At 39.4% G+C, this 24,460-nt stretch overlaps 4 protein-coding genes across 6 annotated transcripts; 3 read left to right on the forward strand and 1 right to left on the reverse strand.

Annotated features, from left to right (window-relative positions):
- Positions 1–385: 385 nt before the first annotated feature.
- Positions 386–2,905, reverse strand: LOC135621954 (organelle RRM domain-containing protein 1, chloroplastic-like). The gene is made up of 4 exons (XM_065123583.1): positions 2,628–2,905; positions 1,340–1,408; positions 1,125–1,231; positions 386–1,029 (listed from the first exon to the last, which is right to left on the reverse strand). The coding sequence occupies exons 1-4, from the start codon at positions 2,872–2,874 to the stop codon at positions 943–945; spliced, it is 510 nt and encodes a 169-aa protein (XP_064979655.1). The 5' UTR covers positions 2,875–2,905; the 3' UTR covers positions 386–942.
- A 314-nt stretch (positions 2,906–3,219) lies between these two features.
- Positions 3,220–23,899, forward strand: LOC135623179 (glutamine synthetase leaf isozyme, chloroplastic-like). Of its 3 annotated transcripts, none has more exons than XM_065125814.1 (14): positions 3,220–3,232; positions 19,114–19,395; positions 19,670–19,709; positions 19,839–19,942; positions 20,016–20,064; positions 20,177–20,283; positions 20,426–20,513; positions 21,221–21,349; positions 21,774–21,848; positions 22,151–22,204; positions 22,282–22,319; positions 22,986–23,145; positions 23,249–23,309; positions 23,395–23,899. In XM_065125814.1, exons 2-14 carry the CDS (start codon positions 19,139–19,141, stop codon positions 23,532–23,534), a joined length of 1,302 nt encoding a protein of 433 aa, XP_064981886.1. In that variant the 5' UTR covers positions 3,220–3,232; positions 19,114–19,138; the 3' UTR covers positions 23,535–23,899. The 3 variants fall into 3 exon arrangements, with proteins under 3 accessions (XP_064981886.1, XP_064981885.1, XP_064981887.1); XM_065125813.1 differs by lacking the exon at positions 3,220–3,232 and adding an exon at positions 17,413–17,596 and having other exon boundaries at positions 19,115–19,395; XM_065125815.1 differs by lacking the exon at positions 3,220–3,232 and adding an exon at positions 17,618–17,759 and having other exon boundaries at positions 19,115–19,395.
- On the forward strand, positions 3,933–12,229 carry LOC135623177 (endo-1,3;1,4-beta-D-glucanase-like). Its single transcript, XM_065125811.1, has 7 exons — positions 3,933–4,150; positions 4,311–4,332; positions 5,579–5,705; positions 11,171–11,261; positions 11,444–11,533; positions 11,627–11,727; positions 11,920–12,229. The coding sequence occupies exons 1-7, from the start codon at positions 3,994–3,996 to the stop codon at positions 12,073–12,075; spliced, it is 744 nt and encodes a 247-aa protein (XP_064981883.1). The 5' UTR covers positions 3,933–3,993; the 3' UTR covers positions 12,076–12,229.
- LOC135623178 (uncharacterized) lies at positions 13,856–17,387 on the forward strand. Its single transcript, XM_065125812.1, has 2 exons — positions 13,856–15,830; positions 16,044–17,387. The coding sequence occupies exons 1-2, from the start codon at positions 13,986–13,988 to the stop codon at positions 16,470–16,472; spliced, it is 2,274 nt and encodes a 757-aa protein (XP_064981884.1). The 5' UTR covers positions 13,856–13,985; the 3' UTR covers positions 16,473–17,387.
- Positions 23,900–24,460: the final 561 nt, after the last annotated feature.

A 24,460-nucleotide genomic window follows, 5' to 3' on the forward strand; every position in this document is an offset into this window, starting at 1 on the left:
AATTTTACCTGTGCATCAACTTTGCATTATCTTAACTTGATTAACCTCACTTTAATCAGGTTTAACTTCAGAACATGGGTTTATGTTCATGAGGTCAACTCTAATGCCAGGAAGAAGGTGCAAAAGTTCCAAGGCAAGAAGCTCAGGCTGCTTTCTCAAGAACTGAATAATTGCAGGACTGATGTTATAGCAGCCAAACCAGTTCTTAAAACTCAAAAAGAATAAAACGTGGAAACCCCAGGGGTCTTTTAGAAAGATCCACCAGGTAACCAGTTATGCTGAGTGACTTAGACTTCTAATACTAAATTCTCTGACAAGGTCTTATCCAAAGTTCGAGCATCAGTAAACTAAAAATCAAGAAGTTTAAATCCATGAACACTACACCTGAAATGAAAACCCACAGCCAAAAATCAAGAAGTTTGATCATGTATGCATTTATATGTGTGCAATTAACAACACAGACTTCACCTTAGATTTGCACGAGAAGAAACCACCCCAGATAAGAGGCCAATCAGCTGCATCAGCATCCCTGTTTGATCTAGTGGTCCAGTATTCTGCAATTTTTCTGATGTGACCAGGATAAGATTGTGGGACACAAGGTGAAACTGATTAGTGATGCTATGCCACCATTGAAGTTGTATCCCTGTCCACCTTTCTCTGAGGAAATATTTGGATTGAAAAATTGGAAATAGACATGTCCACGGATGCCCAGTCAATCATGACTGAATGAATAAATATTCACATTATCTAGAAAACATGAAAATTAGTGTTCATATAAGGCAATATATTAGAAAAATAGATTGTACATCACATATCAAAACTACGAAAGGTATTTGTAACCAAAGAATTATACACCTAAAACCAAATTACATAAACTTGTGATCAACTCTAATGAAACCATGTCTTCCTGTGCCTCTCGAAGCAACTTCACAAGTATTTGAGTCAAAATCTGTATGGTTTGGCTCTTACCTGTTTAGAAGGAGATTCAGCTTCTGCAATTGTGACAGCAACAAACCTGCCATCAAGAAACTACAAGAAAAAGGGTCAAATTAAGAATAGAAATATTGCAGACGCACAGAGCTCTTTAGAATTTGAAAGTTAAATGCTAAATAAAATATAACCACCTTTCCATTCATCTCCTTTACCGCCATTAGTGCATCTTGTTCACGGGCAAACCATATATATGCAAGTCCCAGAGACTGTTTCGAACTTTTGCTTGTAATTATCATTACTGCAGAATGGCAGAGGGACAACCAGTACTTAATGCTATCAAACAAGTAGTATAAGTTTTATTCCCTTTTTTGTCAAATAATTGACTTAAACATCTTATCTCTTTTACTTTTCTTGACTTCTCCAAAGGATGAAAAGGTCTTTGCCAAGAATCCCTCAGACGTTGAACGAGATAATCCTGTATTGTCATATCTAAAGCATAAGGATTTATATGATAGACCTAAAGAATCAGAGCAACAACACTTCTTATTGCATAATCTAATTTAGACAATGCACACAGTATATAGAACCTTAAGACTGATATGAGAGGACTGTAAAAATGAATCATATAAGAAATGACGTAATATTAACATTTATGTATCATTTTTAGGAAAAGGCCATATTTTCTGAAGGAGAAACCTGACATACTCGAACTATGTTATGATGGATCTATTAATGCCAATTTCTCTTTTATTATCTTCCTATAAGTGCTAGAATTTTACAAGTTGATCTTTTCCATCAAATGCATCGTTTGCCCCATTCTTACTCTGGAGATTCAGACTTCCTCATTAACCTTAGTATTTGTTTTGTTTGTTCCAAACGTAACAACACCACCACAACCTCCAATTGATTATTACAAATTATTAAGCTGATTTACATGGATATCAAGTACTTCTCCTCCTTGGAGCAAAAACCAAGCAGACTCTGTGTCCATGGGCCAAATGCAATCTGCATATCCCATGCACACACACTGTTTGATGTAAAGATAGCTTTGTTCCATGGGCCTCAAATGTGCCATGTCTTAGCCAAATATCACGCATTTGTGCCTATGTGAGATACATTAGTGTTCTTAAAACCATAAGTTCGATGTTGAGCAGGAATCATGTTTTGATACTTTTGTAAAAAAAGTAAAATATAAATAGGTAAGTTTCACATACAGGTCCATCCAAAAGAACTTTTACTTTTTCTTTCACCCCCTCCAAATTTAATTATATGTGTGTGTGTTTGTGTCCTTGCAAAACTACAAAATTACTTTATGCGGTAGACCATTAAGGTAAAACTATAATGATAATAAAAATATTAAGAGAATTTTATCCATTTTATTTTTTTTTAAGAGAAATTTTCAAACTAACTATAGCTTAAACACCTGAGTTTCCCAAATTTATGTTAACAGGAGAGGTATATTGCGAGGATCTTCATATTTCAAGCAACATGCATGCATGCTATATTATAATCAACTTTGCAAGGATATAGTGTAGGTCATGACGGGTATAAGTCATTACTTTTTCAGAACGGCAATCCGTCGAACACAATGACTGCAACCGGATAGTCGTTGATAATTTCTGGTTCTTATGGCAAGAAGCCAAGAACACGTTTCGAATCCATTCTATAACCGACGAGACATACAAAGTGAATACCTTTCACAAAGATCCTCGACGAGGGTGGAGGTCCGGGGGAAATCGCGGAATCTGAGGTCGCGCATCCACGGACGGGTCCAAGGATGCGCTTATCGCGGATGGCCCGAGCAGATAACGGAGTGCACGGCAGTCCGGAGAGCGGTGGGCCCGAGAACAGCGTTGCGGGGATAGCCGAAGAAGGTCTCAGCCGGGAGAGAGGAGGGAGAACGGTCAGTGAAATGGGCCGATGGTGGTGAAGCGTAGCCATTTCGTACAATGGTGGATCCCGTGATTTTGTTTTCTAAAAAAGAAAATTAAAACTGATATTAAGTAAGAAGTAAAAAATAATTTTTCTTTTAGATTTATGAATGCTTGGGTGGAAAGACAATGGCCAGAGGAAAGAGATAATTTTCACAAGTTCCATGTTTTGAAAATTATAAGTTTAATTATAAACTCCCATTTGTATCAGTGTAGTGTTTGCAAAAGAAATCGTTATTATATTTAACGATAGCATATATTTATATTCTTCAGCATCTCAAATTCTTTTTGTTTACTGACATTTGAGATCGATTATAAATATCATACATTTTCATTCTTGAAAGCTCGCATTGGTCGCTTGCCTCTTTATCTTTCATCCCTACGTATAGGTCGAGGTCGGGAAGAGGTTCTCCACTTCGACCCCTCTCAAGATCTTATTAGCACCGGGTGAAAAAAATGAGCTGAAGACCCTTGTTCCCAACCCCATATGTGGTTTTGATCTTTCCGCTAGGAGATCCAGTTGTACCAATCATATTTATGATTGTCGGTGCTATACTTGGTCGGTACTAACCCGATCTTTACTAGAAGGCACTGTCCTCAATTGATGCCGACTCGATCTTTGTGTGGTGATACTGTACTTGGTCGGTGTCGTCCCGACTCTTATGGATCGACACTCGATCGATGTCAACCCGATCGTCATGAGATGATGTCATACTCGATTAGCATCACCCAACTTTTACATAATGACGATGTCGTAATTTTTTATGATGTGACAAGGGATAATGACATGTTATCAAAATGTGCTCCATCATATATATCATGCGCAACTCAATATTCTTTGTGCACATTCAAATTACCAACTAGTGTGATAAAGTTTATATTTATATTTATCTTTTATAATAATATATATTTTTAATTTAAAATAATTGTGGTTGATGAATTTTTTTTAGTTTAAAAAATTATAAAATTTAATTAATAAAATTATTTCTTGGAAGAAATAGAGGTTTGGTGGGGCCGAACATGTGGCCCTTGCGCGTCCTTGTTCTAGGTACTTAAGCCACTCCGCCGTCCTAGGACTGCTCGCCACCCTCGGCACAAATCTCACAGGAAAGAGACGAGAGAAGAAGCCATGAACATGGCGAGCTCCCAGTGCTGCGCCAACCCGCCGACTCTAAGCCCTGCCTGTGGCGACGGCATCGTCGTCGACGACCTCGGCGGCGTCAGGGCGTACACCGCCGGCTCCCCTAACTCCAAGCTCGCCATTCTCCTCATCTCCGACATATTCGGTGATGTACTCTGCTCCTCTCTTAAGCTTCCGTCCGTCTCTTGCCCGTTCCCGCTTCTCCTTCCGTCCGTATGTATGCTTAGGGTTTCTAGGGCCTTTGTGCTTTCTTTCTTTCTTACGGTTGTGTCACTGACATGCTTCGTCCGATGGAATGTTTGCAGGATTCGAAGCGCCGAATTTGAGGTACCGATTTCATTTATTGGCGTTTGTGTTTAGGCCCTGACTTGTGTGACTTCCGATTTGATTGTCTTCCATGTGTTTTGTTGGCTTGCCCACGTTGACATTAGAAGGAAACTTCTGAGGGCATCTTCCAGGTAAACCGTGCTGGTGGTCTGTGATCTCCATGTCGGTTCTTTCTTAGTACAGCAAACAGAGGGGAAGACCTGAGGCACTTATTTGACCTTGAAAGTTCTCCGACTTTGGTCAGTATGGTGGATTAATAATCATATGATTAAGACCTAAACAGATGGTGGTACAAAATATTAATTGACGTGAGACTGTTAGTAATATGAGACATGAGCTTTTGATCGATCATGCACTAATATTTTCAGCTGAAAAAAGCTTATACAGCCAAGTATATGAACGTACAATACCTTGGAAATATATATATTCAATAACAAAATAGCAAGACAAATAATCAATGGAGTGGACGAATATGTGGCTAGGCAGTGCTAGGGGCTAATTTGGTGGAATCATAAGCTCATATCACATGATCAAGCCGAAGTAGTTCCCAATTCTCACTGATAGTTAAGAAAGCTGAAAGACATCCTATTTACTTTTTTTAGCTGGCTGTGTTTATGATTGGTCTAATCATAGGTAACTCTGCCTCTTTTCTGTATATGATGAACTGATTCTGTACAACTGTGGCCCTAAATTTATGTCTTTGTACTTGTTCACGTTATATCGAGTGTCTATTTTCCCCTATCATCTTCTTTATATCACTGAAAGGCTGTTTGATCGTTTGTAATTCTACATGAAACTTAATATTTCTTACCAAAATATTCTGTATTCTTGCTGATATTATCCAATAAATTCAGAACACGGATGCGATAATCTCTGCTATTACTCATTTCATAAACCAGTAGGGTGGACTGTCACAAAGCCTGTTCTACCATCATTGTTTGCAGGCAGCATGGACTGCTTTGTTGGTTTTTAGTGTTTTAACCCATTTCAATTGTTTGTATCGTAGCACCACCAGGCTACAAAATTATGATATTTCGTTGTGAACTCTTGGTCATTTCAAACAAAATTTATATTTTGGATTGGAGATAATCCTAGGATTCTGTATTATTTTTTCTGATGGTTGGTGATGTTTTGTTGGTTGTTTTCTGTTGTTTATCTGCATTTACATCTTCATTTTATTTCCTTATATTGCATTAAAGATTTTGTGAACTTTTAATGCTTACACTTGCAATGTCTGGTTGTAAAGGAAAATTGCAGATAAAATTGCCACCTCTGGTTTCTTTGTTGTGGTACCAAATCTCTTATATGATGATCCCTATTCAGCTGATAATCCTGAGAGGCCTATTTCGATTTGGATACAGTCTCATTCCCCGGTTGGTTTCTTATCTTGCATCCTGAATTTCTCCCTGTACAAGAGGAGTAAATCATTGTTTGGGTAATTTTCTCCAGTTGTTCTGGCACTATATTTTGACAAACACTATATGAATGGAAGAATTTCCCATTGATCTTAGTGAAAGAAATTGTGTTTGTTATTCTTCTGAAAAATTGTTAATAGCGGAAAAAAGAATCAATAGAATGGATAACCAAAGGAAAAACATAATCCTCCAATTTTTATTGTTAAGGTGTTTTTATCATGAGACTGCATGTTCTTTTTGCACAGAGTGATTTCATCTTGCACTTCTGGAACTCTTTTGAGATCAATTAGAACATGGTTTGTGGTGCATGCTCCAGTATTATCTTAAACACACCAGTGAGATAAGATGAATTTGTACTTACAAAGGACTATTGAGTTTCACCTTGGTGCACATTGAATTGGCTTATTTATTTTAGGGCAAAAGTGATTGAGTTGATACAAATAATTCAAATTTTGGATCGAACGAGTTGAAAATAATTACCAATGTGCTGTTGATTCAAGTAGCAGTAGATAGAAGAGAAAATAGACGTAGATAATGAGTAATGACAAGAAAAAGGGAGGAGAATATATATATATATATATATATATATATATATATATATGCGTGTCCGTGTGTGTAGAAGTTAGTGTTGTTATGAAGAATCCTGGTGCTTACCTAGATACTCAAGCGAAACAAGGCCTTGAATGACCCTAGATATGATCTAATCTCGAATTTTGATGATGAAATCAATTGATGAAGTTATGATCTAATCTGCGTTTTGAGTGACGCAAGACTAACTTCTATCAGAAAAGGCAAATCGATTAAAGCAAGAGGAATCGGACGTTGGACCGGAGTGAAACATGTCAGGAGATTGGATGTCGAGTTGCAAGATTAGTCGATGTTTCGGCAGAAGGCTTTGTGCCATGAGTTCGAGCATCGGGCCGAAGGATCGAACATCACACTAAGGAGATTGAAAGTTGCGAGATTTAACATGTCGTTTGAGCAATACGCCGAAGGAGAGGACGAAACGCCGAATGAACCAATGACATGTCGGACAATATAGGATTCATGCTTATAATCAATTGTGTCTAGATCGAGTTAGTTTCAGACTAATTGAGTCAGTTTTCGGATGAAACAATGCCAACTCAATAAGAGGCCAATTGAGCCTGAATTAGGGCTGATTTGAGCCTATTGTTTGGCCCATTCAGTGTCCTGTAGAAAGGGTCTGGCGGTGGTATCGTCCAGACACAGTCTCCTAGATTGTGTCAAGCGGTGGTATTGCCCAGTGTTAGTGTTAGACTAGCGGTGGTAGTGTTAGTGTTAGACTAGCGGTGGTACCGCCTAATGTCAGATCGACAGGCAGTGGTATCGCTAGTTGTCAGTCTAGCAGGCAGTGGTACCACCCAGTACTGGCGGTGGTACTGCCAGTACCTTGAAAACCTGAGGATTTGAATTTTGGCTCCAATTTTTAAAACCATTTGGGGTCTATAAATACCCCATAAATTTATGCTTGGAATACATACAAAAATAGAGAAAAAACTTTGTGATTCCAAGGTTGTAAATTTTTTAAGTATAGAGTCTCTCCTCCAAGAGCTTAGTGTTAGTCCTAAGAGATACGTGTGAGGGAACACTTGTAAAAGAGGGGTGTAAAGGTTCTCTCATGAACCTATGAAAAGGAGAAAGAGTGTAAGGGTAATTGATCTTCACCCATTAGAAAGAAGATCGGTAGTGGAAGTTGGTTGCCTCGAGTGAAAAGGAATGAGAGTGGACGTAGGTCACGATGACCGAACCAATATCAGTAATTGAAAGAGGCGCTTGGGCGCTCGCCTAGGCGCTCGAGCGAGGCGAGGCGAGGCCCGAGCGCCTCGCTAATGTCCCAGGCGGCGCGCTTCAAACAGGCGCTGCTTAGGCGCTCGCCCGAGCCCAGGCACTGGGCGCTTCGGGCGAGCGCCTGGGTAAACCAAGTGACCGAACCAGGATTTTAGATCTGGTTTAGTCCTGGTTCGGTTGTTAGTTGGTTCAATCGAACCAACTAAACCGATATAACCCTTACCCAACCCTAACCCGCTGTCGCTGCCGCTCCCGATCTCGCTGCTCGTCGCTCTTGCTCCCGCTGCCGCTGCTCATCGTTGTCGCTGCTCGTGCCTCCCGCGAGCCTTCCCGCTGCTCGCGACTCCCGCGAGCCCTCCCGCTGCTCGCGCCTCCCGTTGCTCGCGCCTTCCGCTCCCTTTCCCTTTCCCGCTGCCGCTGTCGTCGCTCACCGCTTCCTCGTTTCTCCGTCAGGCTCAGTATATAGTATACTCTTAATATTAAGTTTATTTGAATTTTTAAATAATTAATTTTCAATACTGTTAATAGATTAATAATATATTATTTTGATTTTAATATTGTTAATTTTTATTTTGATGTAAAATTTTATTGATTTGAATTTTGAAACTTTTTGTTAATGTGACATTGTGATTTTGTATCTTAGATTTTTTTAATTTAATAGAATATTTTTATTTAAAATTTTAAATAATTATATTTATTAATTATATTATATATTTTTATATTTTAGCGCCTTGCTTCGTTCGGGCGAGCGCCTAGTGCCTCGGGCGTTTTTGGACCTTGGCGCCTAGCGTTTTTTAAATCACTGACCAATATAAATCCGGTGTCCTTGGTTTGCATTTCTATTTTGGTTTTCATTCTCATATTGCAAACTGATTTACTTGCTTACTACTTTCACTACGCTTACGAACGCGCTTTCAAGTTAAACTCATCTTTCTAATACGAACTTTATCAAACGATATTTTCGAATTGACGTAATTTTCCGTAAGTACTAATTCACCCCCCCCGCCCCTCTTTTAGTGCCAACTTGATCATAACAATTGGTATCAGAGCCAAGTTTCTCTCTGTTTGGTTTAACACCCAAGAGAGATAGTTTTTTTTTCTTTTAAGAGGGTTACTCTATCATTCGTCCTCCTATGTTCAATGGGACGAGCTACACTTATTGAAAAACTCGAATGAGAGTTTTCTTGCTTTCTATGAATTTGAATTTATGGAATATTGTCGAAAGTCGCTTTCAAAAGTATTCTAATTCAATGAACAAATTAAATGATTTGAAGAAAACTTTTTCTTTGAACGCTAAAGCTATGAATGCTTTATTTTGCGCTTTAGATAAAAATGAGTTTAATCATATTTTAATTTGTGAAACTACACGTGACATTTGGCACATACTCTAAATTACACATTAAGGCACGAGTAGAGTTAAAGATTCTAAAATTAATCTTTTGATGCATGATTTTGAACTGTTTCGAATGAAACCAAGTGAAACCATTGTTTACATGTACACCTGTTTTACAGATGTCATCAATGGCTTAAAAGCTCTTAGCAAATGTTTTTCGAATCTTGAACTTGTTAATAAAGTTTTACGATCTCTTTCTAAAAATTGGGATTCGAAAGTAACTGCAATACAAGAGACAAAGGATCTAAATAACTTTCCGCTTGAAGAACTTATGGAGTCTTTGATAACCTATGAAATAACGTGTATAGCACATGATGAACATAGAACATAAATTAGGGAAAACACTATTATAATCTTGAGAGTTCCCCTCCTCTTCTCTAAGAGGGTAATTTCTGTTTAAGGGAGGGTTGAGTGGTTGTAAAGGTTATCTCCTAAACCTGTGAAAAGGAGAAAAGGATTGTAAGACGGTAGTTGGTCTTCGCCCATTGAAAGAAAACTGTTAGTGGACGTCAGTAGCCTCAATGGAGGAGGAATCGGGAGTGGACGTAGGTCACAATGACCGAACCACTATAAATCCGGTGTGATATCTTCTTTGCCATTTCTATTTTGTTTTCTCTTTATATTGCTTACTGATTTGGCTGCACAATCCACTTTACACCCTTTTTATGTTAAACACATTTCCTATACGGGTTTAATTTACCTCAACTGAGGCACTCGCCAAGGTAGTTCCAAGTTGAAGGTGTTATGACCGTGACGACACTAAGAAGGGGGGGTAAATTAATGCTATCGTAAAAACGATATCTCTTAGGCCTCACCTGAGCTTTCAGCTCATGTAGCTTTTCCATATTACCAATGCATGATATTACTTTCTGTCAGGCGTATATTCTATAATACTAATTAGATCTTAAATGATTATCCATGATGGGACTGATTCTATCTTTTCAATGATCCATCAAAAAGAGATTTTTCTAGATACTTGAGATATGGTATGAATTATAATTATATATATATATATATATATATATATATATATATATATATATATATATGGATTATCTCGAGGTACTTGAGATTTTCACGATGAATGTTGAATCTTCTATGGAATATGGATCTCATTCTCTAATGTTAGAGGGTCTTCTTGAGCATTTTTCCTTTGTCATCTCTCAAGCCTCTAATTTTTCTGCTGGCTGTAGATATTTTGCTTAAGCATTTCAGCATTTGTTTGCTTGTTATTTTCCTGTGTGGTCTAAGCTGATCAGATCTGATACCTTAGGATCAGCATTGGCTATAGTTTCCTATGTTTATTGGGTCTTTTGGGGTGTGGCCTTGAACTAGTCTTCTAAAATTAATCGCACCTAGTGACGAAGGATTCTACTTTTAATACTGGACCATGTATTACCTTATTATACTGGGTACTGACTCATATCACTTGAATAGAAAAAGAAAATAAAGGAATGAGAAAGAGCCAAGAAATATCATGGAGAGAAAAATGGCTGGAGGCAGACAGCTATACCCCATTTGTTCCTCTTCTTTATGTGCCTAATCCAATTCGGCAAGTGTCTATTATGACTTCATCTTAAACTGATCTGTGTAGGCTGCATGACGTTTACCAATCTATTATGACTACATAATGTTAGACTGGTCTGTGCAGGCTTTGTGATGTTTATCGAACCTAACCGGATATATACTGGGCCAGTTTGAGTGGCTTGGGTTGGTTTCGATGTTGAGTTGCTTTAAATTACAGAATAGTATATTATTGTTCGACATAGGACAGGGATACCCCTGGTACAAAGGCAGTCTGCATCCCATTCTCACTGGAATGGTTCATAGAGCAGTATGGCACAAAATGTGTTCTTGCTTGCCATTAATTTCTGAAACACACTATTGGAGAAGAAAAATTAGACATGCATATCATGATCTAGTTTATCCATACGATGTCTATAACACTAGATTTTGGCTCATACTATGTGCATTCAGCCCAGTACTGTCTCCTGTTCCTTTAGTGTCCTATTAGGTGATTGTAGCTTACTTTCACTCCTATGGTACTGGTACAATTGGGGTTTCAGCATACAAATTCAGAATGTGGACTATGGATAAAAAATTGTCTCATATAATGTTTGACTGAAAAGAATACAAAATGACATCTTCACTAGATCACTTTTGAATTGCTTTAACATAAATATTGATGCATGGAAACAACAAGGTTTTTTTGCCTTCATAGGACAAAGGCTGTCAAGATGCAAAACCAATTATTGCAGCTCTAAAGAACAAAGGCATATCTGCAGTTGGGGCCGCTGGCTTCTGCTGGGGAGGTGAGTCTCACGTGATGTTTTATGCATGCACTTTGAGCTCTGATTGTGAAGACCCAGATATGATTACAGTGGAAAATTACTGTATCTTTTGGATCTGAAAAATGTAGTCCTAGACCTTTATTTAGCCTTAAACACATGAATAACTTATGTTATTGACTGAAATTCAACTTCTTGTATCTCAGGCAAAGTTGTCGTGGAATTAGCAAAGTCCAGTGAGATTGAAGCTGCTGTCCTTTGCCATCCTTCTTTTGTAAATATTGATGATATGAAGGGTATTCCCTCCTTTAAGAATTGGACAAACTCATGCTTTCTTAACATGTATTTATTGTTGAGAGTTGAGACAATCTGTTTTCACCATTTACCAGGTGTTAAATGTCCTATTTCAATACTTGGGGCTGAGAATGACCATATTTCTCCGCCTGAACTGTTGAAGCAGTTTGAGCAGGCTTTATCTTTAACATCTGAGGTAAGTCACCTATGGCAGCATTTTCAGGTCATTTTAGTCATGTTGTTGGACTCTAAATTACAGAACATGCATCTTAAATGTAATATCAAACAATATTAGCTTATCTATTTTATTAATCTACTAAATGGACCCCTCAAAATATATGCTAACATTCTGTGATCCAATATGATTTTGGGCCACATGATTTGTTAGGAAAGGCACATTGTAAAGATATTTCCTGGGGTTGCTCATGGATGGACTGTCAAACACAAAGCTGATGATGCTGCAGCTGTTAAGCGTGCTCAAGAGGCACATCAGGACATGCTGAACTGGTTTACGCAACATGTCAAGAAAGAACATGTGAACTAAAATACTTCTTATTCACTCAATGGTCTCGTCGGACTGTCTATTAAGGTGTAATTCAGACCTTGTGTTGAAACTTATGGTTGTTGCTTTGGAAGATGGATGTTCTTCCTGACTGGTTGAAACTACTAGTAATTCTAAAGATATGGTTTTAATTACACTACATGCTTGAATTTATGATACCTTATAATGTTGAGAAAGCAAAATTAATCAACACAAATGGTGGAGTTGTAAGGGCTTTCTTGAAGTCTAAATCCACAACCTATGATGGGGATTAGCAAATATCTGTCCCCTGTAAAATGAAAGATTTTCAACTCGTTTATCTGGTCATAGCACAACTTATTTTATTTTTCTGATGTTCGTGGTCACCGAAAGCTAAGAGTTCCATATTGCTTCTTACATGTTTCTGCCTCAAATGTTTAATATCCATAGAGTGAGTCTTACAGAAGTTATAATTCCTTTTGAGGAATACCTCTGTTTCAAGCATGCTTAGTTTCCTTTGTACTTCGGCTCTTCCATCTGGAAAGTGTGAGGCTTTGGTTTCATATCAAGCTGGATTTCTCTTAATCAAGTTGTTCAAGTGGCTGAGTCACAGGGCCAACTTGGATTTGTGCTTCCGAAGCTTATTCATGTTGTTGAAGTTTATAAATATATCGAATCCTTTCTTCACGGCTTAATCTTTTGGTTTATTGCTAACCCATGATTTGCCAGCAAAGGTTTATTATGGATAGGTCGGATTCGATTTTAGTTTTTAGATTTGAAAAATCAGAATAATCAATTATAGAACTTGTGATTTCGGTTTCCATTTTGTTTCATCTCAATCATGCCTTTTTGAATTTTTAAATTCAAAACTATGATCCTATCTATCTTAAATCGATAATGTTATAATTCAGATCAACAATACATTCTAGAATCTAAACAGGACATTGAGAAAATATTTAAATCAATTATATCATAATTTCATAATTTATAAAATCTGTAAAATTTAAATTCATATATTAAATTGAATAATAAAATCTGAAACCAACTCACCGAAGAACCAACTTATAAATTCATAAGTGTGGTATTCTATACCATCACAAAAATAAATATTTACTATTTGTTCATATCATTACATAAATTAATTTAACACTTCAAAATCATAAGAGGTGTTTTAAACTTTTACAAAACTCATAACTACACTATTACTTTGATTTTAATTTTTTTAGAATTTATTTAAAATAAAATTATAATTTTTTATATTTAAAATTAATTTAAATTAAAAAATAAATAAAAAAAATGATGATTCTAATCGGAACCACTCGAATTGCAGCTGCATGTTCTCGATAGTCATTTACCATGTGTTATATGACCTGGAATGATTGGGTATGAACTTGGTTGGTAAGTGCCGGGCTTCGACCAAAGAGAAACAAAAAAAGGAGTATGACTTGCATATAATAAAGTCAACCCATCATCTCTTTCCGGTCACTGTTATGATCATAGCAGTGGCTGCCAATGGCAATCAAAGAAAAATAAAATAAATACAGGGTTATCAACAGCCCAAGTGATCTTTTTTAAGGTTTATTGCTGATCCAGTTGGTCTATTGCTGATCTGTATGGGTTTAACTTTTGGACCACGACGAGAAGCTTGCCATCATGGATAACGTGTCTGAATTGGACGCTTGACCACGTGGTTCACCTTTGACCCTTGCCACGCAATGGCCTCCGTGGGAGCTCAAGTTTGACCGCTGCGAGCCGTCTTCTCATAGATTACGATACGACGTTGCACTTCACGTAGAAAGAGGCCTTCGACGACTCCCAAGCAATTAATGAGTGGCTGCCATACAGAAATAAACTCATAGATTTCCAGGTCTGCGGATGCTTCCACCTGACTCAGACGTAGAACAATTCCCTTCCCAAGTCCAGGAGATCGAGAGATGAGTCTCAACAGCGAGCAAAACGAACAAGGAGATCGAAGCTTCATGTTGGACGTCGCCCGGCATCAGGTGCGAGGCGGCAGCGAGCACTCCGTCTTCGCACCGCATCCCGATCCCAGTGACCCGACTCCGACAGCGAGAATTGGCAGCTCGATCGAAGCACCGGAGAAGAAGCTGACGCTCTTCGCCTTCCGCCTCGGGATTCTAGAGAAGTCGGCAAGCGGTCTCGGCACGCTAGCCTTCGTCTGGGCCACCGTCGTCCTCCTCGGCGGCTTCTCCTCGGCCCTCGTGAGGAAGGACTTCGTGATCGTGACCGTGCTTCTCGTCACCGAGAGCACCAGAATCTTCGGCCGCAGCCACGAGCTGGAGTGGCAGCATCAAGCGGCCTGGACGACGCCGGAAGGTGCAGGAAGGTCCAGCTTCCGCGTTGTCGAGGACGTCGATGGCCGACGAACGTGGCGCTCTCGTGACGTTCCCCTGCTTCCTTTCGCTGGCTGGATCTTCGTGTCGAAGAACCTCAGCAGGGGCCTCTCATGGCTTCAGCTCTCGTCCGCCCTCGCCTGCGTGGTGCTCTCCTTGATGCGCCTCATTCAGCAGGACTACGGCGAGGTAGTCGGGCGAGATCGCAGGAACCTGAGCCCAGCTCTCAATCTATTCTACGGACTGGCGCTCGCGGAGGCGCTCATCTTCCTGATGGAGAAGGCATACTGGTCATGGAGGATCTCATTCTGCAAGTTGCTGGAGAAGGTCAGCCGAGAGTGTGATCTCGGAGAAGTCTCCATCAGGCGCTTCTTCTACGACACCTACTCCAAGTGCATCGAAGGCAGCGTCTTCGACGGCCTCAAGATGAACCTAGTGACCTTCGCCAAGGAACTCCTGGTCTCTGAGCTCCGCGACGAGCAGCTCATTGGCGTCCGAGTCCTGCACAAGCTCGCCACCATTGACCGCTTCTCCCTCGACACGCTCAGGAAGATCGGCAGTTCGACGCGGACGATCGAGAGGCTCGTGGAGATGCTGAACTGGAAGAACACGGGCGAAGAGGAAGAGATCAGGATGCGTGCGGCGGAGATAGTGTCGAAGCTTGCAGAGAAGAGGAGGAACGTGCTTCGAGTTGCTGCAATTCCAGGAGCCATGGAGGCGCTGTCATCGTTGCTCGTCGTCGATGACTCCTCGGACTTCAATCTGCTGGGACTGTCCATCCTCGAGAAGCTGGCATCAGACCACGAGGACTGTTGGAAAATTGGCAATACCAGAGATCTGCTGCCAAAGATCATCGACCTCACCAGTGCGAGGAAAACGCTACTTAGGAATGATCATGCAGCAGACTCCCAGATCAGAACGGTGATGAGTTCGCTGCAAGTGCTGAAGAAGCTGGTGAGCACGACCGGATACATCGGCCAAATTCTACGACAGGAAGTCTCTGAGATCGTGTTCACGGTGAGCAACATAAGGGAGATCCTGCAGCACGGAGAGAGCCACATGGTTCTGCAAAAGCTGGGAATCGAGATCCTAAAAAGCCTCGCCATGGACGAGAGCGCAAGGGAGAAGATTGGAAGCACGGGTGGAGTCATCAAGCTGCTTCTGTCGATCTTCTTCGAGCCAGGATTCACCGAGGCTGAGAACTCGCTCAGAGATGAAGCGGGAGAGGCGCTGGCGATGCTGACATTGGAAAGCAAGAAGAACTGCGATCGGATCGTGAAGGAGACGGAGGTGGATAGGCTCATGAAAGCACTGACCGATGCTGTTCTTCAGATAAATGCTTCGAGGATTCTGCGCAATTTGTGTGCCTACGGCGGAGCCGAATGCTCACATCGGCTATCGGGGATTACTGCTGCCATGCCCACTGTAAGCCTCTATCTCAAACTTCTATTATACTATCATCACCAACAACAACAAAACCATAACGTCTCGCGAATTGATCTGATGGGATAAATTAAATTAAGTAGCTTCGTGGATTAAATTAGATCTTTAGTCCTAATCAAACCTTTAAGATGAAAACCTTACGATTAGCCTAACAGGAATTGCAAGCTCCAAGTAACATTCTTGTTCTCGAAACAGGTTTTGAAAGTGATTATGGAGGCAAAAGCGAGATTACTAGAGGCATCGATTGGTCTATCCACAGAGATCTGCAAATTCCTGGATCCTGATGAATTTGCTGAATTCCTCAAGAAAGCTGCCATTGAAGAAACTGATCTTGTAGTGAAGCTTGTGCAAGTGCTGAAAGAATACAGATATCCGGAAATCAGGGTTCCAGGAATGAGGAGATTTGTGATTGAACAAGCTATTTGGATGATGAGATCCAACAGAAACAGTATCCAGCTCTTCGAGCAATTGGAGATGGAGAGGTTCTTGGAGGCTGTAGTAGAGACCACATCCGAGCTCGAGTGCTTCCACATTTTCTCCGGCGGAGTTGGACTGAGCAGGCACAGTAAAACCTTGTCATCTCTTGTAGAAACAGCATTGCACCTAATGACAGCAGAAGATTGAAACAAGTTAAGCAAGAGGATTTATTACCAGTCAAATTGTAATTCCATAGATATCATTTCTCTTGATCTACTTCATACATCAGAAGATTCTTCTTGCATTTAACATCAAATCTTTCTTTGCGTTTAGAATATTTTGTTTGATTAAGTAATACATATCTTCTCTTTTTTTTCGCATGATTAAGTTGTATAATTCTTCTTTTGATTGAAGTGGTATTATTATATACTTCATACAGCAGAAGACTTGCATTTAGCATCTTTGCTTGTTCTTGAGATGGAAAGCATGGGAAGAACTCCGACGAACCATTATGAAAAGAAACCCTGTGATGACGACACCACGTGAAGCATTTCGAGTGTATATAGCTGTGAATGAAAGGGAGGAAATTTGGTCAACATGCAAGTCAACATTCGATCAAGTAATAGCTGTGACTGAAAGGGAGGAAATTTGGTCAACATGCAAGTCAACATTCGATCAAGTAATAGCTGTGACTGAAAGGGAGGAAATTTGGTCAACATGCAAGTCAACATTCGATCAAGTAATAGCTGTGACTGAAAGGGAGGTAATTTGGTCAACATGCAAGTCAACATTCGATCAAGTAATAGCTGTGACTGAAAGGGAGGTAATTTGGTCAACATGCAAGTCAACATTCATCAAGTAATAGCTGTGACTGAAAGGGAGGTAATTTGGTCAACATGCAAGTCAACATTCGATCAAGTAATAGCTGTGACTGAAAGGGAGGTAATTTGGTCAACATGCAAGTCAACATTCGATCAAGTAATAGCTGTGAATGAAAGGGCGGTAATTTGGTCAACATGCAAGTCAACATTCGATAGGAAGAGGGTCAACTTGGTCATCGATGTGGGATTAGGATGCTAGAAGAGTTGATCATGAAGAGAGAGAGAGAGAGAGAGAGAGAGAGAGCGCCTTATCCTGTGCACCCTATGGTCTCTTGCTGCCCCCAAAGCGCCATCGACGAGTCTCCTCCACCCGACAAAACTAACCCTATCTGCTCCGCAAAAGCCAACATCCCTTCATATATGACATGACAACGCCACTGCCCTCGTCTCTGACGCGCTTCCTTCCTCCTCCTCCTCCTCCTCCTCCCTGCTTCGACTCTTACCTATTTGGTAAGCCTGTCTTCACTCGATGTTGTGAGATTGCCACTCTATGCCATTGTAGTGGGTGCTGCTACTTCTTTTGCTTTGCACATCTTGAGATTTTTGGGGTTTGGAATGTGCTTCTTTCCACAGACACATTGATCTGATTTTCCTCCTTCCTGTAGCAGATGTTGTAAGTCTTGTGTTTTGGATATCGGATCTTAGAATTTGTGTGAACGTTGTTGATGTTTTTGGTTTCTGTAAGGTCTTGTTGATGTTTGATACTACGATTTGTGTGGATTTTGTTGATAATTTTGGTTTCTGGTGTTTGTGTTCCATCAATAGAGGACTATTTACAAATTGGTTCTAACATTTTGGGCTAATTATTGATATGCTTTTTCAAGAGGATAACAATGATTTTTTTGCGGTGGAAATTGATGTTTAATAAGAGCATTGCAATGCTGATAAAACTATGCTCTTGTATTGTATATCGGAAGGAAAAATAACAGAGCGAGAAATGAAGAAGATTTAGGGTCTTATATCAATCAGCATTGTAATGCTGATAAAACTATGCTCATATTGTATATCAGAAAGAAAAATAACAGCGAGAAATGAAGAGGATTTAGGCCTAGAAAAGAAGAATAATTGAACCTAAAACATTTTAAGAGATAACATGTTTGGTAAAAAATATTCACTGGATTAGGCTTGAATCTTTCAAGTTAATTAATGGAGGTAAATATTAGGGTCGAAATGTAACATTAATGAGAAAAGCAGGGATCAATTGATACATACAATAAAACAACAGACAATTCCGTGAGAAAACAGTTTGCAGGCATTAGCGTGCTTCATCTAATTATTTGGCATCCATTTCTTCAACAAAAGGATTGGATCATTAGACCCTCAATTTATGAGTCACATCCAATGTGCATTTTGCTGGTTTGTGGCGACAGACATTGTAGGACAAAGAGAAAAGGGGAAAAAAAAAAACAAATCAGAGGGTTAAGAGACCAAACATAATATATATATCAGAATACAAAATACCACCAATTCACCTTGTGAATGGAGAGATTGGAGTCAGAAATTAATTAAAATGCATAGGCACATTGGACTTACTGTTTTTGCAGTCGAACACTTGTCTTTTGCAGTCTGCCTCCCATGGCTTATAGGTGTGATCATCATTGAATCTCTACCGTTGCCCGTTTGTAGCTCCAAGGAATATACTTGAGTTAAAAAAAAGATATATGTTTCTAGTCCAAGGTACTTTATTCAATAGAAAATTTCAAAGTACTGACTATTTTTGCTAATTTTTGAACAAGCATTGAAATTCCTAAATTCAGAACTTTGTGCTCTATTTTGTGTTTGCCTGACGAACAAAGGCATGATCTTTCAAAGGTTAGGAATGTTTGTTAACTAGCTATCACAAAACTGAACTTGCAAACATGCCTATTTATTCAAGGAAAATGGAATTCATTGTCATTACCATCCAAGTCACAAGCATGAAGGTTTTTCCATATTGTATTTGACCCTTATCTTGAATCTGAATTGAAGTTCTAAGAGAGGTAGCAGGCAAAGATGGCTCAGATGATGGTGTCACCTATGCAATGTCAAATCAGATTTCCAAGCAAATCACTTCAGGGAAAGCCCATGATAACATCAAAGATGTGGAATTCTCTACTGTTAAATGCTCAAAGGTTTAAGACCAAAAGGAGCGTTTCTGCATTCAAAGTGCTTGCTGTAAAGTCTGACAACGGCGTCGTGTCGAGATTGGAAGATCTACTTAAGCTGGACATGGCCCCATTCACTGATAAAATCATCGCAGAATACATCTGGTAATGTGACAACATTGAATTGAAATGTACGTATAGATAAATTTGGCAATGTATTTCTGAATCATGGGAGCTAGACTAAGAGACGAGATGTCATGGAGTGGAAACAAAAGAAGTTGAAATCAAAGCCTTAATTCTTCTGTTTCTCTTTAGTTTATATGCTCAAACAATTAATCCTTCAAACAAAAAGACGACATTACACGAATGATAGAGATAAATTTTTGGATATGGTCTGTCGAACTCGACTGATAAAAAAATGTTTTCATGCTTTATATAGGATTGGAGGAACTGGCATTGACATCAGAAGCAAATCACGGGTATGATTTTTTATTCATGTCCACTGTCAAATACTTTTCCTTTAAAGGAATAAATCATGTAAAAAAAATGTGTGGAAGATATTCTTCTCCTCCTTGCTGAGAGCTCTTTTATCATGATTAATAATCTAGACAATATCAAGGCCTGTGGAATACCCATCGGAGCTACCAAAATGGAATTATGATGGTTCAAGCACTGGGCAAGCTCCTGGAGAAGACAGTGAAGTCATTCTATAGTATGGTCTAAACTTCCATAAAGTTTGCAAGATGACAGTTTTCTTCGTTCTAAGCTATTACTTTTACCTGCAGTCCTCAAGCTGTTTTCAAGGACCCTTTTCGAGGAGGGAACAATATTTTGGTAAGTCTATCTTGAAGGGCTTTCAAGACTTTGTTAAACAAGCAGAAACTTCACCGTTCAGTTATTCAAATTTCCAAATAACTTAGAGAATAATGACATTCATTCTTTGAAGGTAATTTGTGATTCATATACCCCAAGCGGAGAGCCCATCCCTACAAACAAGAGATATCGGGCTGCTCAGATATTCAGTGAGCAAAAGGTCATCGATGAAGTTCCTTGGTGAGTTTACTTAAAGTAGAAGATTTAGAGTGAACATACCCATTTGAGGTTACCAATTCATTTGGTTGTGCAGCTATACTGTGTCATTATGTTAAACTAAGTAGAAATGGTGCTCTTTCGCTTCTTTTGAAAAAACATTTAGGTATGGAATAGAGCAGGAGTACACCTTACTACAGACGAATGTGAAGTGGCCGCTTGGATGGCCTGTGGGAGGATACCCAGGTCCTCAGGTAACATTTATCTTGTTTACCCTCACAGGCTTTCAAGTCATAGTGTTGAAGTGAGCGAGAAGAGAGGATCCTTAGTCCAAGTAATGGTAGTGGTTTGACTAATAAAAGACTTGGATAACTTTCAACACTTCATTAGAAGTGGGCAGACTGAGTAGGACATCAAATTTTTATCTGTTGCTCTCAGCCTTTTAGTGCGCTATTGCAATTTTTACTTAATGTTACACCTAAAATATTGGTCTAGTCTAGTGATTGTGAGATCTACTTACCATTCGAGATCTCAATTGGTAAATTTTTTTCCTTAAAATATTGATCTAGTGGTGTATCAGAATTATTTACCATAGTTATAGTAATTGTGTATCAGATTCACTGACCTGCCAAAGGATGAATGCCGAAACCTCATCTGGCAAATTCTTGAAGATGTCAGCTGAAGTAGCTGATTAAAGATGTAGTTTATGGATAGCAAAGTCCTGATATTGAATTCCAAAGACCACTTGGCCCAGTTCACTGAGTACTGTATATATCACAGAACTGGATCATGGTTGAAAACCTAGAGCATCTGTACATAACTCTTCATTGGTGTTTGCCCAAGTTGTAAAACCTCTGAGAGATATAAGGAAATGACCTCCGTGTTCATCATGCTCCTACAAGTATCTGGTAGCTTGATAGGAAATAGCATAAAACTGATCACAAACATTGGATGGTTTCAGGGGCCGTACTACTGTGCAGTAGGTGCAGACAAATCATTTGGTCGTGATATTTCAGATGCTCATTACAAGGCCTGTTTGTATGCTGGAATCAACATAAGCGGCACTAATGGAGAGGTTATGCCTGGACAGGTATTCTTTTTTTCTCTTCCTGTTTTTTGCATGTCAGAATGCTTTACCTTGTTTTTTGTTCATGTATTGTTCCTCTTTAATTTATTGACCAACATTGAGATCATGCAAGAGCTTTGTAAGGAATTCAGCATCCTTATTCTGTTTTCTTTCTTTCGATATTGTATGTTAGTTAGTACATGGTTCCTTTAATATGTTGTTTGATAACATGATATGTTTTTCTTTTTTATAATTTTCCAAGCTAGTTTGGAAGTTATGTGCCATCTTATGCTTGTTTATACATTCTTATACGCACTTGCATCAGGTACTTTTAGGGAGAATAAGAATCATAATTGTGGTCCTGACATGAGCTTTTAATTTCTTGAATTTCTAAATATTAGTTGCCGTCAACTTCATCATCCTGATGACTCCAACTGTTCTTGTGCAGTGGGAATATCAGGTTGGGCCAAGTGTAGGAATTGAAGCAGGAGATCATATATGGTGCTCGAGATACATTCTCGAGGTAATCTTCCATAATCTCTTTCTGGTTTCAAAACAGGAGGGAAGAAGAAAGAAAATTTTATCAATTTGTTATAAATTATCATTTATCTGACTTTCTGAGAATTTATTTGTCCAAGAATGATCTTTTCTGAGAAATATGCTAAGTGGATATGTGGCCGCAATTCAAGCCTCAAAAAAGTCATTATTCTTCTTTATCTGTAATTTTACATAGATTAAAAAAATGCCCAAGCCATTCCTTTTAGGAACATTTCAATTTTCCTTGAGCTCAACAATCTTAATGTTTTTGTTTTGTGTCTTTTGTAGAGAATCACGGAGCAAGCAGGTGTCATACTCTCTCTTGATCCAAAACCAATCGAGGTACTTGCGTCTTAATGCAGAAACAAGAGTTGCCTGCATATCTTGAACAATTCTGAGTCTTTTTATTATATGGATAGGGGGACTGGAATGGTGCAGGTTGTCACACAAATTTCAGGTAACATGCTCTTCTTTTTTATTCGTGCCGTAGTTGAACTTTAGTCAATCTCATCTATGACCATCAAAATAGTAGTTACTAGGAAAGCTGACATAGAGTTGAGGAGACAGTAGTTACGGAGTCATGATGCAATAGTGAAGTTAACTAAAATCATCGAAATAGTTCGATAGTAATCGTCTATTTTTTGCATGAAGGTTAAGAAAAGCTGCATTCAAATGGTTGGCTGAAAGAACTGACTTTAGGAAAACGTGAATAGCTTGTTGAGATTGCATTTATAGGAGAAATCTAGAAAGAGCAACGGTGTTTGTACATTGTAGAAGAAGAGATGGAATTTTACAGAGAAGAATATTAACCTTTCATGTTGTTGATTGACACTACTGTCACCAATGAAGATAGGAGGCGTCGTCATCGGTAATAGATTCCATCGAAGTCTTCAGTTCTTCCATCATTTCTTCTATTGAAGATCTACAGATGGTCAATAGATTCTGTTCTGCAAAAAAAAAAAAAACTGTTAATCATGTCGAGTCTGAATCATTGATCTAAGATAAATGAATTCATCTCTGTAAAATTTCACATAAATGAATTCATCATATAGATTTTACTTTTGAATCGGTCTCACCAGATGAGATTGGTTCGAGTATGTAGTTTGACATGATCATGCTGCAGCACCAAGAGCATGAGGGAAGAAGGTGGATACGAGGTGATCAAGAAGGCCATCCTCAACCTCTCGCTCCGCCACATGGATCACATCAGCGCGTACGGGGAAGGCAACGAGCGACGCTTGACCGGGAAGCATGAGACCGCCAACATCAACACCTTCTCTTGGGTACGCCGTCCCCTCCCCCTTCCTTTCGCTTCCTTCAAATCTTCCGCTACTTCACTCACCCTTTCTTCTTCTTCTTTCTTTCTTTCTATTTGCCCCCGAACAGGGAGTGGCGAATCGTGGCTGCTCCATCCGCGTGGGGCGCGACACCGAGAAACAAGGCAAAGGTAGCGTCTCTGGAACCCTAGCAGACGGAGCCGGAAGCGGGAATTGCTGACCGACGTTGTTTGGGTGTGGTTGTTGATGATTTAGGGTACCTGGAGGATCGTCGCCCGGCATCGAACATGGATCCGTACGTGGTGACGTCGCTTCTGGCCGAGACCACCATCCTTTGGCAGCCATCCCTGGAAGCAGAGGCGCGTGCCGCCAAGGAGTTGCAGTTGCAGGTGTGAAGATCACATGTTCGACAAAATGACACCCATCACCACCCGTCCTTGATTCCCTCGTCTGGCTTCCCCTTTCCCAAGGCGCTTCGTATCGTGTGTTCTGCCTCCCTCCTTTGGATGTCAATAACGAACGTTTCCCCGGTGTTCAGTAAATAGAGTTGTCTCGTGGAGTTGCAGTGAAAGAAGGTGCCGCCGGGAATGTTCCATACAAGCACGGAGAATTAGTTACCATATTATACACGTAAATTTAGGTTGGCAAAATCTAAAATGAGGATGGAGGAAAGGGAAAAAGATAGGTTGGACGGAATCATCTCAACCATCATGTAGCAGAATATAAACAAAATATTCAACCTCACATTTCTTTGGTTTGCCGGATTGCATCGAACGAACTCGGGCGTGTGTTGGTCGAGAAAGACCAAGGTGTAAGATAATCGTAACTTTAACACAAGAAACTGATAATTTTGTTTCTAAAATAAAATAAAAATAAAAATAAAATAAAAATAAAAATAAAAATAAAAAATAAACCGATCCTTGGACTTAATTCTTTTGTTTTGTACAAAACTGAAACACCGAGGTCCCCTTCGAGCCGGAACGTAAAGAGACTAAATAATCTATTTTTCAACCTTGAGCAATAAAAACAGGAAATAATATATTTTCAATCTTGAGCAATATAAACAGGCAATAATATATAGAGGGGGGGGGAAAAAAAAAGGTGGACGGCGAAGTGTAAGAGGTAGTTTTGAGAAGTTCTTCATATTCCTCCAAAGAAGATCCAAGTCCCCTTAAATATAGGGTTTTTAATGGACCAAATGGTCAACCAACCACTTAGATCTGCAGTTCCAATCAAAACTAAATTGGTCAAAAATTAAAACTAAACCAGGTCAATAGTTTGATGATTTCGAATAGTTCCATTTCGATTCTTAGAATCTAAA

This window comes from Musa acuminata, chromosome BXJ2-9, assembly GCF_036884655.1.
Source record: "Musa acuminata AAA Group cultivar baxijiao chromosome BXJ2-9, Cavendish_Baxijiao_AAA, whole genome shotgun sequence".
NCBI classification, from domain to species: domain Eukaryota; kingdom Viridiplantae; phylum Streptophyta; class Magnoliopsida; order Zingiberales; family Musaceae; genus Musa; species Musa acuminata.